Source organism: Salvia miltiorrhiza, chromosome 6, assembly GCF_028751815.1.
Source record: "Salvia miltiorrhiza cultivar Shanhuang (shh) chromosome 6, IMPLAD_Smil_shh, whole genome shotgun sequence".
Lineage (NCBI taxonomy): Eukaryota > Viridiplantae > Streptophyta > Magnoliopsida > Lamiales > Lamiaceae > Salvia > Salvia miltiorrhiza.
Genome location: NC_080392.1, coordinates 13294009 through 13313695, shown reverse-complemented (window position 1 = coordinate 13313695; position 19687 = coordinate 13294009). Strand labels below are relative to the sequence as shown.

The window sequence follows — 19687 nt, the reverse complement described above, 5'->3', positions numbered from 1 at the left end:
GGACAGTTTCAATCTGAAATGTACCCGGCCGGATTCATTTTACCGGACACTTCGCCGGCCGGATAGTTGTTATATAGGTATGAAATACTTTTTTCCGTCTATATGTATGTTTACGTTAATTATTACTATTTTACTGAATTTAATTTAATTATAATTGTTGAATTATTAATTAATGAAACTGTTATTTCTTGGTATTAATTAAATTGCAGTTTTTTAATATTTTACTGAATTTAATTAAATTGCTTGGTATTAATTGCAGTTTAATATTTTACTGAATATTTTACTGAATTTAATATTAAATTGCTGAATTCCTCGAATTTTACTGAATTTAATATTAAATTGCTGAATTTTACTGAATTTAATTGCAGTTTAATATTACTGAATTTACTGAATTACTATTTTAATATTTTACTGAATTTGACTATTTTTCTCGAATTTTAGTATTTTACTGAATTATTGAATTTTAATATTTTGCGGAATTTAATTGCAGTTTAATATTACTGAATTTTACTGAATTTAGTATTAAATTGCAGTTTAATTAAATTGGTTGGTATTGATTAAATTGTAGTTATTTAATTATGCCTATTTGTATTATTTTTTAATTTTTTTACTGAATTTAATATGGTATTCATTTTGTAAATGAATAGGCGAATGTCCCATATCTTCGTCGCGACACTATAGACCAGACGGAGGTTGCTATCAGCACCTACTATAGGGATTCACATTTTCCGGACCTGGTTGAAACTTTAAATGTGGTCGGCGAACAGTGCAATTCAGATTTATTGGGAAGATTTAGAGCATCATGTTTTGGGCATTTCACTGATTGGAGGCCCGGCGCGAAGAGCAATAAAGCATTACACCAGATTGTATCGAGGCAGATTGTGTCAGAAGAAAATGAGATCTGCTTCTTTCTGTGCGGAGCACGAGTCAGATTTTCCCCTGCGGACTACGCATTAGTGACTGGGCTCAATTTCGGGGGATCGAGGTTCGATGCGACATTACAGCACGACTGCAGTCGCGTGGAGGCATACCAACGATTCTGCGGTACGCGAAGCATGACCATACAGTCGCTCATCAAACGCGTGTGCGATTTGGATCGTTGAGTGGATGATGAGGATGAGAGCCTGTACCTTCGTGCTGTCCTCGTGTGTGTGGCTCACACCCTTGTTCTTGGGTTGGATGCGCGGGTACAGCCGTGACTTTGGGTTTTGGTGGATGATCTGGCTGCGTTTGATAGATTCCCCTGGGGCGCGTATTCGTATAAGATGTTATGCCATTATACGAGAGAGACAGGAAAGGGCGAGAAGTATCACTTCTACGGTCCTTCGTGGGCTTTATATGTCTGGGCATTGGAGCGCGTCCCGGGCTTCGGACACATGGTCGCAGCATCTAGCGGTGATCCGACAGCGCACCCTCGGTGTTTGAGATGGACTTTCAGGGGTAAGCCGAAGCTTCACGGTCTGCGCGATCTATTCGAGGGACAGGTAATCAGTTATTTAAGATTATCCTCCACACCGTTACTGGTTTTACTTATGTTCTAATATATTATCTTTGTTGCTTTCTAGGGTGGTGTCATGCCCCTGGAGCCCGATGCTGACGATCTGTCGAGTCACTACTTCATATCAGCGCTGACACCGGGCGAACTCTCGGTGAGCTTCAGGCCCCCCGACAACCCATTAGCTCGGGGTGTCCAATTTCCACAGGGCACCGGAGCCCGTGTTGTGGAGGAGCGCGGGGACGAGGAGGATGTACCTAGACAGCTGTTGGATTTGTATACTGAAAGCAAGAACGTTTTATGCTTGTATACAATGTTTCCTAAGTTCACTATCTAATCTCCTATCTGATTGTGTTCATGATTGCATATGTATGTTCTTTATCTCTATATAAGTAGATTATATGGTGTGTTGTAGATCACAGAAGACCATATAATTGGAATAACCTTAAGAGATATAATATGATCACAGCCGAAATAACTCTAGGACAAGTTATTGGTTTAGGCTGCAGTATAGATGGAAGTAGTTTGTCTTGGCTACTTGTCTATACTGGTACGTCATTACGTATTGATAGGACCAACAGTTGAGATGTATTCTTCTATCTGACTTAAGTGAAGAATCAAGATCTCGGTGACTCATAAATCTTAATACTAATAAGTATTCAGATATATATGTTAATTCGTATATCACTTTGACTTACTATGGGCGAGAGTTAAATGCTAACTCGAGTACTCTGTATCTTGGGTGATAGCGGTTAATATATGATATTTGATTATCTGTATTAGTACCCGTATCCGGTATAGGATAATGACATCCCCTTAAGGAGCTCAATAAGGTTTATTACGCTAAACCCTGCAGGTTGATTAAGTTCAGGCGTAATAATAAAGTTTGAGTGGTACTGCTTAAGGATTTATAAAGAGATTAATTAATTTAAGCTGTCAGAGCTCTAATTAATTAATGGATGTCGGATATTTTAAATACGGAGATTTAATAAGTCTAAATACAAGCCCCCGACTCATCACCGGCAATAAAGGGGTAAGTCAGTATCGGTTCTCTAGTGGAATGAACTGATATTTATAAATTAATTATGGTCTGGGCTGACCATAGATAATTAATTTATTTGAGGCCCATCTTTATTCCTTGTATTTGGTCCCTGGACTGGCCCAATGTCTCCTAGCCCAAGAAGAGAGAATTCACGCCTCCTACACCTAATCTGTGCCTACACGTATTTATTTTATTATAAATACAGCTGTCAGCTCTCAGGAAAATACACTGATAAAATATTAGGGTTTTGAGAGCTGTGGGGCGCAGGGAAGAAAAACGTGTGGGACTTATTTCTCTCTTGGGACTTTCATAGATCGTTGTCCATCCAACGGTGAAAGCTGAGCGGGATACAGTCGAGAAGATCAGAGCTGGAGTCAGATTTTCGCAGGAAACCAAGTTCTGGCAGTCTCCGTAAAACGGCCATAACTTCCTCCACAGAACTCCGATTCAGACGAATCAGGCGGCCACGGAAAGCTCTCTCGAAGACGAAGAAGTCGTATTTCTGCACAAAATACGATTGGAGGACGTTTGAGGGGTCAAACGGAGCGTTGAAGTTGGCTGACCTGTTCAGCGACAGATTGACGAATTCTTAGGAATTCTTCAGGTATTTCTGAACTCCAACGTGCAGCTGTTAAATTCATAGGAGCATGTTAGGATTAATCGTTGTATGATAAATTAATAATATTCCAAGAAACGATCTTCGGGGCAAATCGAGTATTAATTCAGTTTAATATTCCTTCAACAGCCTCGTACGACTCGCAGTCACAGTGTCCGGGGCCCTGTGAGGGATGCTCGACAGCACGAGCCGGCTCGTCATTCAGTAGATCCGGGCTCACGCCCTGTGAGGGATGCTCGACCCCACGAGCCGGCTCGTCATTCAGTAGATCCGGGCAAGCGCCCAGCGCCGCATACTTCTTCATCGTCGAGCGGATCTCGGACTGTATCCAGTCCCAGCGAGGGTGAGGTGGATCGTAAGTGGGTGAAGAAGACGATCCGTCAGGAGATTAAGAAGGCCTTCGGCAAATTCGTGGAGAAACTGAAGAGCAAGGGTAAAAAGGATAGGTGCAAGAAGAGCAAACATTTCCGAGTGCCCGACTCCCCTGATGATGATGACCAGCGACGGTCCCCTGATCCTCCACAGCCACGGTCTCCTCCACAGCGACGGTCTCCTCCACCCAGTGCTTCAGGGCCCGACGCTTCAGAGATTAAGAAGGCCGGCTCGTCATTCACGTTCCTGCGACGACGACCCCCGCGGTGAGGAACCACGCCATCCAGAGACCCAGGATTACGACGAGCAGTGGCGGGCCATGAATCAGTCTGTTCAGGGCGACTACACACCGGAAACTGGCGAGGAGGAGGCGAGCGATGGGGGCAGCGCGCGCCTGGGGCAGCGCCTGCGCGCTGTGCGCGCGGCGTACCTGGCGGGCGACGCACTGCCGCTGCCGCTGCTGCTGTTCCGCCCACGCCGAGGTCTGCTGCTGCTGCGCCTGTGCTGGAGACGCCGAGGGTGCTGTGCAGGGCTCCTGCGTGGGCTGCTGGTGGTGTACAGGTCGGGCGAGAGCGAGGAAGCAGGCGGCAGGGGCTACGCGCGCTCGGGGCCGCGCCTGCGCGCTTTGCGCGCTGCGCGCCCAGCGGGCGGCGCACAGCCGCTGCTGCCGCTGCTGTTTCTCTACGCCGGGGGCCTGCTGCTACCTGGGCTGCGCGAAGGAGCATGCTGGAGGCGCCGAGGACCTGCTGCTGGAGGCTGCCGACCGGAGAAGATGGCAGGCAGCGGCGCCGCTCTTGGCAGCAGAAAGCCCTAGGCGGCGCGAAAAGGGCTCCCAAACCCTAAACCCAGACGCGGGTCGGTGGCGGGTCAGACGGGCAGGGCGCGGGTCGACGGGTCCTGAGGCGGGTCTGGGCTGCTCCTTGCGGTTCTGGGCTGCTCCTAACGGGCCTGGGCGGCTGGGCCGCGGCTTTTAAGCCCAATTTGCTGGACTGGAGAGTTTTGGGCTGTTTTTGGGCTGTTTTTGCCCATTTTTTTAATTTCTTTTCTATTGTTTTATTGTAATAGATCAGAAATGGGTTTCCACGAATGGGTCACGAAGATTTTAATTCTTTAATTATGTTCTTTGCATGTCGTGGTTGTTAATCCCTTATGCTCTTTACTTGCTTTTGCACGTCTTTGCTTGTTAATATTTGTTTATTAATTGCGCTTAGACGAGCATGATAGTAGGTTTGCCGTTTTCTTAAGCATGTTTTAGAATTCTGCGAGCATGTTTTACATGTTGCGTTCTAGATGAGCATGTTTAGGATTATGTGTTGAGCATGATCAAACCTTTTGAAAGAAAAAAGACTAAGCTTAATAATTTTATGGATGATTAAAATTATTTAGATTTCCACAAGCGGTCTCTAGACAAAGTGATTAGCAATATGAGTAACGGTCCACCCCACGTGGCTTACTTCATGTTTGTTCTTTCATAAGTTTGTCAGATGAGGTTTCTATAAAAATATTTAAATCCATTAAAGTAGTGGGAGTTATGCAGTAACGGTCCACCCCACGTGGCTTACTCGTATAATTTTTCACGAGTACTTTAGATGATGGATTTAAATAAGATAACTAAGAAATTAAATTGAATGCGGCATGGTCCGAGTGAGTATGTCAAAATTCGAGAATTTAATTTCAAAGTTAAATTGTGGTTATTTCTAGTTAGTTTTATTCTTAAAATTATGTAGACCTCCACATGCGGTCTCTAGACAAAGTGTTTAGCAATATGAGTAACGGTCCACCCCACGTGGCTTACTTCATATCTGTTTCTCATAAGTTTGTCAGAAGAGGTTTCTATAAAAAATATTTAAACCATTAAAGTAGTGGGAGTTATGCAGTAACGGTCCACCCCACGTGGCTTACTTGTGTAATTTTCATAAGTACTTTGGAGAATGGTATTAAATAAGATAACCAAGAAAATTAAATTGAAAGCGACATGGTCCGCGTGAGTATGTTAATTTCGAGAATTTAATTTTCAAGGTTAAAATGTGGTTATTGCTTAGATATCATATCAAGTACAATGTACAACTCCCCCACGGAGTCCCTTCTTGATGATGATATGGTCTAGTCAAGGTGCCAACTATTAATTTCTTTTGTCAAAAGGTTAAGTTGACATGGATAGAAATTAAATGACTAGGTAAATAGTCTGGTTGAGGAGTTCGTGTGTAACTGTCCACCCCACGTGGCTTACATATGGAATTCTTTGAGCCGTTGGAGGTTTCACTAATATTGTTTTATCAAAAGGTTACAATATTATTGTTACGAACTATATGCGTTCATGTTCTTACATGTTTAATTTTGTTTACTTTCAGATATGTCTATGTCTCCTGTTTCTTTATTCTTGCACAAAGTCTTTTAACCGGTCCACATATATAAAATGGAAACGCAGTTTTGGATTTTTTATCTTTATCACAAACTAACACAATTTTTGTGTTGCTTACTACTCCACGTTCTATTGGTCCGAATAATGAGTCAACTGATGAGAAAAATGAATTACATAAAAGGTGACATAAGGCGAATAATGTGGCTATATGCTATATTATGAGTATAATGTCACAAACCTTGTAGCTCCAACATCAGGGCATGGACGATGCTATTAGCATCATGCTGAATCTCAAGAAAGTGTTCGGAGAGTCGAACTGAGCTGCACATTTAAATTTGATGAGAGTAATCTTGTTATTTTTATGAGTGAGCACAGCTCAGTGCACGAGCATGTCATGCATTTTTTTGACGGACTTGACTTGCTCAGTGGGAGTATCGACGGTGAGGTAAAAGTCGATATTATCCTGAACTCTCTTCCCAAGTCTTTTAATTAAGAACTTCCGCCTCAATACTGTTATGAGCAAGAAAGATAATGCTCTTTTTGAGTTGTTGAATGCTCTAGTTACGGCTAAGGAAGTTGTGGGAAAGAGATGTGCAAGCACTTGTTATTGCCAAAGGAGAGCCATCTTCTTCGTCGAATGACGGGAAGAAGAAGGGTCTAAGGGGCAAGAAAGACAAGGGAAATAGTGGGAGTAGTGGTGTGATAAGATTGAGTATTGGAGATTACTTTTCAATACTCAAGGCAAAGGGTTAAGGTACTTCACTTGCTATAGTAACTGAGACATATCAGCTCATTTTCTACTCAGTTGTGAGTAGTGGATAACGAGAGAAACTGATAATGATTGTTACACCTTGCATGGCTTTTTAAGCTGACAAGGAAGCTGAGAAGTGATAAGATGATTGTCTTCATAGGCAACGTGACTAGAGTCGCAGTTGTTGCAATTGAAGCCTTGTCTTTAAGTTCTAAAGACATAGTTTAGTTTTTGAGAGTTCCTTATCATGTTCCAAAATTTTGAATAGATGGATCTTATGTCATTTTTGATAGTGGTGTTTCTATCATAAGAAATGACAAAGTTGTCTATTCTGGTATTTTTTGAACATCTCTCTTCATACTATAACTTGTCTACAAAATACCTTTATATTGCATTTACATCATCGAACAAAAGAAAGAGAAAAGTTAAGGCTAATCTCTCATGAGGATCTTACACATATATTGATACCCTAGAAATAGGTCACATCTATCTTTATAGGATCCAAAGGCTCGTGTCTAAATAAGTACATTGGATTCAATCCAGGTTGTACTATTTCGAACCTGCGAATCCTGTATAGAGGAAAAGATGGAGACCAGGTCATTCATGACAAAGGGGATAAAGGGCCAATAATGTGTTAGGAATGATCTTTTCTGATTCATTGTCAGTGTTTGGGATTCCAACCTAGTTTACTACACCATGTAATCCCTATATAAAATGGTGTGGTGGAGAGAAGAAATAGGTCACTCTTAAAAAAATATGTTCGATGATGAGTTATGTATCTTTGCAATTAGTCCTAAAGAATCAGAAGGTGGTTATTAGCAATGACACACGATTCTTAGAAGTGGACTATGAGAGTAATCACTAATCCAAGTCAGATAGTGTACTTCAAGAAATTGAAGACATTAGACAGGCGATTCCATCACCCAAGCCAAGTGTGCAAGAGTTTTGTACCACAAGACACTGCACGCACTGTTGACACACATGTGCCACCACAGATCCATTGTAGTGGGAGGGTTGTGGGACAACCCGATCGATTTATGTTCTTGGGAGAATATTTGGATTCAGTCCCTGGTAGTGAATATAAGAGAATCGACCCAGATATCTACTTGGAATTAGTGGAAGACGAGAATGTAGATTCTTGGCACACCTCAATGGAGCAATCCATTAAGAATATGGGTGTATACTAGAAAATCTTGCTACCAGGAGGCAGTCATGCCTTAGGTTGTAAGTAAGTATGCAAGATAATGACAGGCCCGAATGAGCAAGGTCGTAGCTTCCGAAGCTAGACTGGTAGCGAAAGGTTATGCCCAGTGTAAGGGTATAGGTTATGATGATATTTTCGCAAGTACCATGCTCAGAACATTCGGATCATTTTACCCATAGCAGCTCACTTAAACCATCGAGGTTACGTGAGGGAGGGAGAGAAACATCTCGTGTCAATCGCTCTCGTGTCATCGGTGATGTGGTTTATCTTGCATTTTATGTAAACAATATCCTCCTAATTGGCGACAATATGGAGCTATTGTTAAGACATAAAGTAATGGTTATCCGAACAGTCTCATATGAAAGACTAAGGAGGTACAGTATACATCCTTGTGATCAAAGTAATAAGGGATCACTAGAAAAAGATGTTGGGCTTATCTCGAGTGTCTTACATTGATACTGAGAATACTCGTTGTAGTATGAATACCGCCAAGAAAGGATTGCTACCTTTTAGATATGGCGTTCCTTTATCTAAAGACTATGTCTTAAGATACCTATTGAGGTTGAGGAAATGAAGGCAGTATTCTACGTTTCCGCAGTAGATAGCTTCATGTATGGTTTGCTATGTACGAGATCTTATATTTGCTATGCAGTTAACATGGTTGTAAGATATCAGTATAGTCCTAGTTAAGACACTGAACTGTGGTAAATTATATTCTCAAGTCCATGACTAGAGAATAAGGATAGTTTACCAGTTAGACAGTTTAGTTCCCTTTTTGGATTATACGGTTTCGGATTTCCAGGCTGACCGGAACAAAGAATAATTACCTCGAGCTATGTGTTTTTTCTTGGGAGGTAAAACCTTTTGGTTTGACCACTACCTCCAGGATCTAAGGGTAATTCCTAGTTTGCGTGGGAGCATCACCTTCGTGATACCTCAAGTGCAGTTGCGAACTCTAAGGAATCCAAGAACCACAAGGGGTTAAACACATGGAGAGTAAGTACCAAGTTATACGATTATTCGTAAATCGAGGTTTTTGTGCTCAAAGAATAAATTCTCACATATTGGAGAAACATACTGATCTTTCACAATAGGCTTATCGCAAATGGTCATTGAAAGATGGGAATGCGATTGATGCCAGATTGATGCCACCCACTTAGGAAACTTTAAGTATAAGTGGGAGAAGTGTTAGGTGATTGGTAAATAGACGCATTGTATACTAAAAGTTTGCTTTAGTATAAGTGGGAGATTGTTGGATTTGTATACTGAAAGCAAGAACGTTTTATGCTTGTATACAATGTTTCCTAAGTTCACTATCTAATCTCCTATCTGATTGTGTTCATGATTGCATATGTATGTTCTTTATCTCTATATAAGTAGATTATATGGTGTGTTGTAGATCACAGAAGACCATATAATTGGAATAACCTTAAGAGATATAATATGATCACAGCCGAAATAACTCTAGGACAAGTTATTGGTTTAGGCTGCAGTATAGATGGAAGTAGTTTGTCTTGGCTACTTGTCTATACTGGTACGTCATTACGTATTGATAGGACCAACAGTTGAGATGTATTCTTCTATCTGACTTAAGTGAAGAATCAAGATCTCGGTGACTCATAAATCTTAATACTAATAAGTATTCAGATATATATGTTAATTCGTATATCACTTTGACTTACTATGGGCGAGAGTTAAATGCTAACTCGAGTACTCTGTATCTTGGGTGATAGCGGTTAATATATGATATTTGATTATCTGTATTAGTACCCGTATCCGGTATAGGATAATGACATCCCCTTAAGGAGCTCAATAAGGTTTATTACGCTAAACCCTGCAGGTTGATTAAGTTCAGGCGTAATAATAAAGTTTGAGTGGTACTGCTTAAGGATTTATAAAGAGATTAATTAATTTAAGCTGTCAGAGCTCTAATTAATTAATGGATGTCGGATATTTTAAATACGGAGATTTAATAAGTCTAAATACAAGCCCCCGACTCATCACCGGCAATAAAGGGGTAAGTCAGTATCGGTTCTCTAGTGGAATGAACTGATATTTATAAATTAATTATGGTCTGGGCTGACCATAGATAATTAATTTATTTGAGGCCCATCTTTATTCCTTGTATTTGGTCCCTGGACTGGCCCAATGTCTCCTAGCCCAAGAAGAGAGAATTCACGCCTCCTACACCTAATCTGTGCCTACACGTATTTATTTTATTATAAATACAGCTGTCAGCTCTCAGGAAAATACACTGATAAAATATTAGGGTTTTGAGAGCTGTGGGGCGCAGGGAAGAAAAACGTGTGGGACTTATTTCTCTCTTGGGACTTTCATAGATCGTTGTCCATCCAACGGTGAAAGCTGAGCGGGATACAGTCGAGAAGATCAGAGCTGGAGTCAGATTTTCGCAGGAAACCAAGTTCTGGCAGTCTCCGTAAAACGGCCATAACTTCCTCCACAGAACTCCGATTCAGACGAATCAGGCGGCCACGGAAAGCTCTCTCGAAGACGAAGAAGTCGTATTTCTGCACAAAATACGATTGGAGGACGTTTGAGGGGTCAAACGGAGCGTTGAAGTTGGCTGACCTGTTCAGCGACAGATTGACGAATTCTTAGGAATTCTTCAGGTATTTCTGAACTCCAACGTGCAGCTGTTAAATTCATAGGAGCATGTTAGGATTAATCGTTGTATGATAAATTAATAATATTCCAAGAAACGATCTTCGGGGCAAATCGAGTATTAATTCAGTTTAATATTCCTTCAACAGCCTCGTACGACTCGCAGTCACAGTGTCCGGGGCCCTGTGAGGGATGCTCGACAGCACGAGCCGGCTCGTCATTCAGTAGATCCGGGCTCACGCCCTGTGAGGGATGCTCGACCCCACGAGCCGGCTCGTCATTCAGTAGATCCGGGCAAGCGCCCAGCGCCGCATACTTCTTCATCGTCGAGCGGATCTCGGACTGTATCCAGTCCCAGCGAGGGTGAGGTGGATCGTAAGTGGGTGAAGAAGACGATCCGTCAGGAGATTAAGAAGGCCTTCGGCAAATTCGTGGAGAAACTGAAGAGCAAGGGTAAAAAGGATAGGTGCAAGAAGAGCAAACATTTCCGAGTGCCCGACTCCCCTGATGATGATGACCAGCGACGGTCCCCTGATCCTCCACAGCCACGGTCTCCTCCACAGCGACGGTCTCCTCCACCCAGTGCTTCAGGGCCCGACGCTTCAGAGATTAAGAAGGCCGGCTCGTCATTCACGTTCCTGCGACGACGACCCCCGCGGTGAGGAACCACGCCATCCAGAGACCCAGGATTACGACGAGCAGTGGCGGGCCATGAATCAGTCTGTTCAGGGCGACTACACACCGGCGGAGCAAACTTTTGACTGGTCGACCCAGGTCTACCCTCATTGGTCTTCCCCATTCCTGAAGCCGCAGTATAGAACAGAGACCCCGATATTCTTTGCTGAACCGCTCACTTCTATTGCACCACATGAGTGGGGACAGTCCAGTTCGGCAGGACAGGCTCAGACGGAGGAGCCTGAGCCACAGGCAGAGCAGCCACAGGTACTGCTGCTGCAGCACCTAGAGCAGCCGCCGGCAGAGTAGCCGCCAGCAGAGCAGCCGCCGGCAGAGCAGCCGCCAGCAGAGCCCCCGCGTCGCAGTCAGAGGGTGAGGCGTCCGTCTAACTATCAGCGATCGCCTTGGGTTAATAGCCAAATGCCACGTCCAGTGACACAAGTCTGCAGTGACCATTATGAGAAGTGGATGGCTAGGTGTCGAGAGGGTAGGGGTCGTGAGATTTATGTCAAGGCAAGTGGTGGTTTGCGGGAGTACGACGACTTCGCGCGGGTGGATAATGTCAGCCAGGAATTCACAACTGGGGTAAATAATCTATTGATTTTAACATTGTTAAATTACTTTTTACTAACTTATTGATTTTAACTTTGTTGCAGGATATTGACTTGTATTTCTTAAGCTTGAGAAATAGACTTCGAGCTTCAGCAGATTTACTGGATGACGTAGATATGAATAACACAATCATATTAGACACGGATTGGTTTGTAAGTAAACTTTCATTATTTGTATGTTTTCATTGGTGCGAATATAAATTATTAATTACTTCTATTGATCTGTAGATATACCTCCAGGGCGAGTGGGACGCTCTATTGGAGAAGTGGGCAAGAAGTGAGTTTACTCCAGAGGAGTATCATATATTGACGCATGGAGCAGTAGCTGATGGTTGGCAGCCCCGGATAGACTGGCTCTGCCAAATACGTGGAAAAGCCGTTAAGGGCCATGAACTTCCTCCTGGTCATATAGGATGGATGGATGCCACACAGGTAATCAGTTAAACAATTATTTGTCATTAGTCATTTGTGCTTTATATGTTGTTTCTTATCAATTCATTGTGGTTTGTCATAGGTTCTCATGCCAGTCATAATTGGCCACCATTTTGTCCTATGTCGGATCCGGTTAGGAGAATTGGTTTGCGAGGTCTATGACCCAGTATTCCACAAGCTATCACCTCGACAGCAGGATGGTCGAGTTGGTGAACTACTGCCTTTACTGAGATTGTTGCCAATTGTCCTTCAGTTGGCGAGGTGGCTAGACGACACATCCATTGATTCGACAGTGGCAAAGGAGAAGTACCCACTTATGACGGCGGTGTTTGCTCCAGCGGAGGTTCAGTTTCACCAGCAGGACTCTGTCAGCTGCGGGCCTTTCGTCTGCATGTATGCAGAACGACTGATATCTGGCTCTCCATCCATTGAGTGGGGTAACCACAACGTGGCGGCATACAGGGCCAAGATTGCTAGATCTATATTTTCGTTGTGTGAAACTAGGACACATCGTATCACTAGACTTGGTTTTGCATAGTTTTGTATATTGTTACATTAATGTGTGCTTCTATTTGGTTATTCAACGAGCATTATTTCCTGTAAATCATTCCAGCTTATCAATAAGATAATTCAATCAATATCATTAACTGTTACAGCACACAAATACATCCCACTACTCCCTGGGCTCAGTCGCCCTGCCAGCGCACGTTCTCTTGCTGTGTCCTTCTTCATGGCAGATGCTGCACTTCTTTGGTTTACGACGCCTGATACTAGAAGACTCATCGGCTTGTGTGCTGGTGCCTTCACCACCACCTCGATGTCTACCTTCTTTTGGGCGCCCCGCTTGACCTTTTACAATCAGAGGTAATACAACCTGCTCAGCGATGTGCTCGGGAACCAACCACTGGCGTCTCGGCGGGAGATTATTAACTTCGCGAGAGTAAGTATCGATAAGAAAGTCATTCGTGTAGTACGAGTCTACATACTCCGCGATCGTATCACCGGCTTCACTATAAAAACAAACAAACTCCGATAGTAATCAATATAACGAACATTAGAACATATTTACATTTCAATGAACCCGACATTAATCATTTCATGATCGTACCTTATTGCAGCGATTGAATGAGAACAGGGCAGTTGGTCTAGCTGAAATACTCGACATTCGCATTTTTTCTTCTCTAGATCCACCTTGAAGCTTCTGTCAGCAGTTTGCACCTTATACTTCATGCCACTCAACCTTTGTGCAGTGTATCGACGACTTTTTTGGACTTCAATAGCTACCCTTTTACCAGCCTCAACAGTCAAGCCTTGCTCGATTTGTTGTGCAGCCCTTAGTCGCTCGCTGAACCATTTCTCAATAACAATTCTGATTGCCTCTAACATCGAGCATATAGGAAGTCTTCTTGCCCACAACAATCTGGAATTAAAAGCTTCAGCAGCATTTGATGTCATAAAACTGTAGCGTCGCACAGGCATAGGACACATCGAACGAGCCCACTTCTCCGGCCCAATCCCCATTAGTTTATCGTACGCGGCTCTCTTCATAACCTTCAGGGCGTTCATAGCCCTATTGAAGTCGGACTTCTCGTACGCAAATGCAGCTTGTCGATACACCTCGACCACTGCCTTACCGTAATGCTTCAGGTTATTTTGCAAATGGTAGTAGCATAGGCCGTGGGTTGCATTTGGTAACTCATTCCTGATAGCATTGGCAATGGAGATATGCTGATCAGAGACAATCAAAAGTGGATCGGCTTGGCCATAAACACGTCGAATGCGTGACATGAAATAACTCCACGATTCATCGTTTTCTTTCGGGCCAACACCATACGCGAGTGGGAACAAACTCTCGTTGCCGTCCTTCGTCACTGCAACAAACAAAATACCCCTATTCTTGCCTTTCAAGTGTGTGCCATCGACGACAATCACTGGCCGTAAACTAAACATGAAAGGGGTAGCCGAAGCTGCAAGAGCAACAAATAAGTGTTTGAATCGGCCATCATCGTCAACTTCCCACTCCACCCTCGAACCGGGATTGGATTGTCTCAACATGTATAAGTACTTGGGCAGCATCTCGAAGGACTGATCATGTCGACCATAAACCATCTCAGTGGCTCGATTACGGGCTCGCAATGCAACATCGTACTTGATCTGTACGCCAAACTCACGTCGCAGCTCCAGCTGGATGGCCTTCGGCTTCAAGATCTCGCAATCGTCGTGTATCTTCTGTGCTAAATATGCTGCGACGACTTTTGCGGGGGCCTTTATTCGCGCTACGCGCCCTAGCTCACCGTCGCATGAGTGCTCATTGGTGAACTTATACACTCCCCAAATGACTCCATCTTATGACGATGCATGGAGCTTGAAGGGGCACGTATCTGAATGCTTGCATTTGAAGTAGACTCGTCTGCTGTCTGATTTGCTGACAGAAAATTCCTTGCCCTGCTTCATGTTCCACAGACCGATTGCAACGATCAGATCATCTTTGCTATTGAAATACATATTCTTTGACAACTCCCGAGGCAATAGCTGATAATCTTCAATATCCACAAGTGCCGCTGCGGCGTCCAACGGGATAACCGGTACTAACCAATTAGTTAGTTCATCTGCTCCAAGAACCTGTTCGTCATCATCCTCGTCGATCTGCAAATTCTGCCAACCTGCATATTCAATCCCCGCCCTTCTCACGTTCTCTGTCTCCGACAAGTCTTCAGAGGCGCTTGTATCAGTCTCGGCTTCAGACGATGGAACATAATCTTCATCTACATTACCAGCATCCTCCACGAACTGAGGCTCGTACGTATATTGATCATCAGCTGGACCCCAACAACGATCAGTTATTAGGCGATCGTACTGGTACGGATTTGGCTCATCCCATGAAGGCCAACCCGTTGACTGATCATTACCCCAAGTGACCGACGGTTCAACACTTTGTTGCGCCGGTGAATCTCCGGCTGATAGGTCTAAATAAGCATATCTTTGGATTGCTTCCAATCCGTCCCCACCTTCGAATGTTGCACTGGATTCACCTCCATACCCGGAAGATTGAGGGAGATCGAACGAAGGAACATACACTCCTCCACTGTAATCGTCTTCAACAACATAAATCTCAGGAAAATGTGGCTGCGACGCCAGCAACTGAAGCAAATCATTGTCATCGGCAAGAATATTTTTACTGTATACCCTGCCATTTAATCTCTTCGTCAAATAATACAAGCTGTAATTAGTGCTCAATGAATTCTCCATCATCAGGTAATTTATCATGTACACCGTACTGGCCATTGTGTCTCCGAAAATATGCAAATTCTTAGAAGAGCCGCCGATGTACTCATAACCATTGAAGGCACCTCCATAATTAACCACAAAGTATCTCCCATATTCATTCATCTACAGAAAAAATAATAAATAAATAAATATATGATGTAAATGGAATACAATGTTAAAATACAACATATAACATGTTAATACACTCGAAAAACATCTATCCGCCCGGGGAAGTAGCCGAGGAAATGTGTCCGGCCGTGTATTACATGATATATAATTACACACGGCCGGACACATTTTCAAGGACACTTGTCCGGGCGGATACATAATTTTCGAGCATAATAACATGAGTTATGTAGCAATATATATGTATAGAACTAAAATGCAACTAATAATTACTAATTAATACTTTAAAACATGATAGAATTTGCTCTAATTCACATGTATTTCCTTCAAACGTGGCTTTAAATCATAGTATGCTATAATGTGCTAATAATTCACATAAGCATATAGGATCAAACAAAACATTGAAAATAAACAATAACCAACTTAAATTACATTTCAAACGTAAAATGACATACCTTTAAACGTTCGGATGAGAGAATTCACAAATAATAGCTTCACCACTTGGAAAATATTAGAATTTCTAATGAGTTTGAGTGTTTTTTCACTTTGAGTGTTCGGATGAGAGGATGAGAGAATGAGAGAATTCACTCATATATAAACAAAGATTCCTTCATTTCACGTGATTTTCAATGAAATTAGAGTGTTTGACATGAATACTTTACTGACAAAGCTATTTCACATCATATTTGTCGTTTATCATCAATTTAAAAAAAAAAAAAATTATGTCCCTTAATTGAAGGCTAATTAATCGATGGAATATAAATACAAAAAATTAACACAATCCATATTAGCACTCAAAACACACATAGGAACCAAAAAAACATCTATCCGACCGGAACATATATGTATCCGCCCGGTGAAACCTTATGTCCGGTCGGACACTTGTTTTTCCCGGTCGGACGCTTGTTTTTTTTTTCCAATGTGTGTTTTGAGTGCTAATATCGATTGTGTTAATTTTTAGTATTTATTTTCCATTGATTAATTAGCCTACGATTTACTTGTAAAACCTTCGATTTTAATTCAAAAATAAATAAATATTATTTTCTCTGTCAGTATTTCACATGTTCCAACACATATTTGACCGATTTCAATGTTTAAATTGATGAATTGATGTTTTTCTTACACTTTAACAACTTTTGTCATAGATGTGTAAGAACTTTTGCGGAAAACAATGCACATCCATCACATTCAAAGGGCATTTTCGGTTCTTCACTTATTTAGGGCATGTAGTGCTTTGCATGATAAGGGTGGGCATTTTTCAAATTATTCATAAGAGAAATGGCACTTTAAATTTTGCAAATATGTCTAATAGGTCAACAAAATGACCTATATATAGACACAAAGGAAAAATACAATACAAAACTCGAAAATACTAAAGAATCGCACAAAAATAAACACAGCCAGACGCGTGGCGGTCCAACCGATGGTCGTCGGCTGCTTCACAAAATTTCCTCACAGCGCGGCGGTCGCCGCAGTGGTCTCCGCTGACGCCGAATTTCCGGCTGGCCCAGCGGTGGTTGCCGCTATGATCGTCGGACACTTCACGTTTTTTCCTTGTGCCAACGACGATCGCTAGCGATTCTTTGGTCGCTCCGTTTCTCCGTTTTTCGAGCTCTTCGAGCTCGTTTTCTAGATTTTTGCACCCGGAACACTTGAAACTCGATTCTTGAATATTCATTATATCCATATTTAGCTTCCAAAACACTCAAACCTATATCAAAATAGTGAAAACTATACCCAAACGTAACATCACAAAAGAATATCAAACTCAAACCAAACGACATCAAAATGAAACATAATCCTAGCACTATAAGCACTAAAATATCAATAAAAACAATGTAAAATGAGTGTTTATCACTTCCCATCTATAACAACACACATAAGGCTAGTGTCTATTAGCATATTTTTATGCTAAAATACCACGAACAAACATAAGACCACAGACTTTGACAAAAGTCAATAACATATGTGTGATGTCATATCTAATTTTTCTTGTAGTGATGTCAACACAACCATCACAACTCAAGTTGCAAATGGTGATGAAATCAGAAAGATATATTCAAGTTTCAACATCAAGCAACCTGATATCAAGGACATTGTTGAGAAATTTTTCTTCACAAGAAGACTAGATCTTACAACCAGGGGGACATCATTAAAATCTAGATGTCAACACGATCGCCACAACATAAGTTGGAACAAGCAACCTGATATCAAAGACATTAGCGCACCAACAATAATGATTGTTGAGAAAATTTTCTTCACCAACAACTGATATCAACAATTGGTATCATGCAAACAAAGATCTTAAAGAGTGATGATGAAAAAAAACTCCAAGCTGCTGAATCAAGAATCTGCAGAAGCATACCAACTTAAACTACAAACAGTTGGTATCAATAAGGATGAGAATGAAGCTCATGATACTGCTGAAGTGATGAGAATCCCTCCGAACTTAATAGAAAATACTGCCTTAGAGCTAGGGTGAATATCATCAGCATCAAAACCAACTCAAGCCTCATCAGCTCAGGCTGACACTGCAGAAGCTCCATCAACGTCAATTCAGTTTGGCAAACTGACCTATCAAAATGATATAGTTAGGAGTCACACACTGAAGGAAACTCATGTTTAGGTCCCAACTACGATTGATCATTCAGCTGAGGAAAGACTAATCAAATGGACAAACATCAGAAGAACTGAAGTGACTCCATAAAAAGATCTTGATATTCATTTATTTTTTGTGTAAATTCTTTACTTATTTGACATTCAATTCACTTACGAGTAAATTAACCTTATATAAATGCAGAAATCGTATATATAAATATAACTGATTTTATTCCTCATATTTATAATAAGCAACTTCCACACCATTCACATTAATTAATTGAGAGTGTAGGATGAGATCAAGAAGAGGTAATCGATGTAAAGTTGTAAACTTCCCAAGTGATCAGAATTTAGAATTAAGGAATTGTGCAGCCCTTGTTGCAATTATCTGCACAATCTCTCTTTGAGCCTTCAGCAGAGTTCTCTGAGATGGCAATCATCCAATTGGTGGGATGGAAAATACAGCAATTCTTCTTGCCCCAAGCTTGTAGATTTCCTTTATTAATTTCAAGTCATATTCGACAATTTTAGTCATTAATACTAAGGAAGTATATATAGAATATACACATATATAAATGACCTGTAAAAAATCGGAGGCAGAGGCAGCAAGAAGATCATCGTACTGCATTAGCCAGGTCATCACTGCCAGCCACAACCAAGAACATTCCATCCTTCAATATCTTGCATTCTTGCTGCTGCGGATTATTGAAAGACAACGATTTTCTTAATGGACAGGGGTGGGCCGGGTCGGGAAAATGGGTCAGAAATTGGGCAGGGTCGACCCGGTCTCACATAAGACCGGTCCCATGCAAGCCCGAGCTACTACTCAATTCATGTGTACCTTTGTAATTTTGCATATCCCATTATAATGTTGTTAGTATTAATTATAATAATATTTGATGAATGATGAATCGTCAGATGATACTGAGAAGTACAAAATTTCAACATACCAAGAAGAGCGAGAATCAACAAAAACGAGAAGTAGTTCATTTCTCCAAAATCTATAAGTTGTCGTGGAATAAATAAAAAAGCAAGTATCACAACATTCTTCCCAATTCTAATAATTTCTTCAAATATGCATAAAAAAGACAATAAAAAAGAAAAAGGAAACAAAAAAAGAACAAGAAAAGCTAGAAATGGGCAATAAACGTGAGGGCAGGTACATGACCACAGCCGCTGTTTGAGCACGGCAATATTCGGCTCGACTTTACTCGATTACAACACTCTCTGTTTCTGTTCTGTTCTGTACATATATATCTAAATGGTAGAGTAGAAAAACTAAAAAAACAAAGTGGATAAGTGTGATGATATGAGGAATCAGTGTGTGGGATTGGGAGTAATCTTGATAACAAGACCGGGGAAAACGTCGTCGGGGTCATGAATGTGAGGATTGTGCTCGACGATGAAGGGGTCGCCGCACTTGTCGCTGATTGTGTGCAGAGTTTCGCCTTCTCCGACCACGTATATCTCGTCGCACGGCCGCTGCCGGAGGTTTTCTCTGATCGCGTCTGATT

General features: G+C 41.9%; 2 protein-coding genes across 3 annotated transcripts; one reads left to right on the top strand and one right to left on the bottom strand.

Annotated features, from left to right (window-relative positions):
• Positions 1 to 11211: 11211 nt before the first annotated feature.
• LOC130988792 (uncharacterized) lies at positions 11212 to 12786 on the top strand. 2 transcript variants are annotated; one of them, XM_057912754.1, is made up of 4 exons: positions 11212 to 11724; positions 11796 to 11903; positions 11991 to 12182; positions 12265 to 12786. In XM_057912754.1, exons 1-4 carry the CDS (start codon positions 11560 to 11562, stop codon positions 12718 to 12720), a joined length of 921 nt encoding a protein of 306 aa, XP_057768737.1. In that variant the 5' UTR covers positions 11212 to 11559; the 3' UTR covers positions 12721 to 12786. The 2 variants fall into 2 exon arrangements, with proteins under 2 accessions (XP_057768737.1, XP_057768736.1); XM_057912753.1 differs by having other exon boundaries at positions 11214 to 11724; positions 11979 to 12182.
• A 16-nt stretch (positions 12787 to 12802) lies between these two features.
• LOC130988777 (uncharacterized) lies at positions 12803 to 14291 on the bottom strand. The gene is made up of 2 exons (XM_057912735.1): positions 13291 to 14291; positions 12803 to 13192 (listed from the first exon to the last, which is right to left on the bottom strand). The coding sequence occupies exons 1-2, from the start codon at positions 14289 to 14291 to the stop codon at positions 12856 to 12858; spliced, it is 1338 nt and encodes a 445-aa protein (XP_057768718.1). The 3' UTR covers positions 12803 to 12855.
• Positions 14292 to 19687: the final 5396 nt, after the last annotated feature.

Excerpts from the sequence above, each read along its gene's own strand:
- LOC130988792 (XM_057912753.1), top strand. The coding sequence starts at position 11,560 with ATGCCACGTCCAGTGACACAAGTCTGCAGTGACCATTATGAGAAGTGG. Across the intron at positions 11,725-11,795 it reads GCCAGGAATTCACAACTGGG|GATATTGACTTGTATTTCTT; the intron begins GTAAATAATCTA and ends ACTTTGTTGCAG. Across the intron at positions 12,183-12,264 it reads GATGGATGGATGCCACACAG|GTTCTCATGCCAGTCATAAT; the intron begins GTAATCAGTTAA and ends GGTTTGTCATAG.
- LOC130988777 (XM_057912735.1), bottom strand. The coding sequence starts at position 14,291 with ATGGTTTATGGTCGACATGATCAGTCCTTCGAGATGCTGCCCAAGTAC. Across the intron at positions 13,193-13,290 it reads CATTCAATCGCTGCAATAAG|TGAAGCCGGTGATACGATCG; the intron begins GTACGATCATGA and ends TTGTTTTTATAG.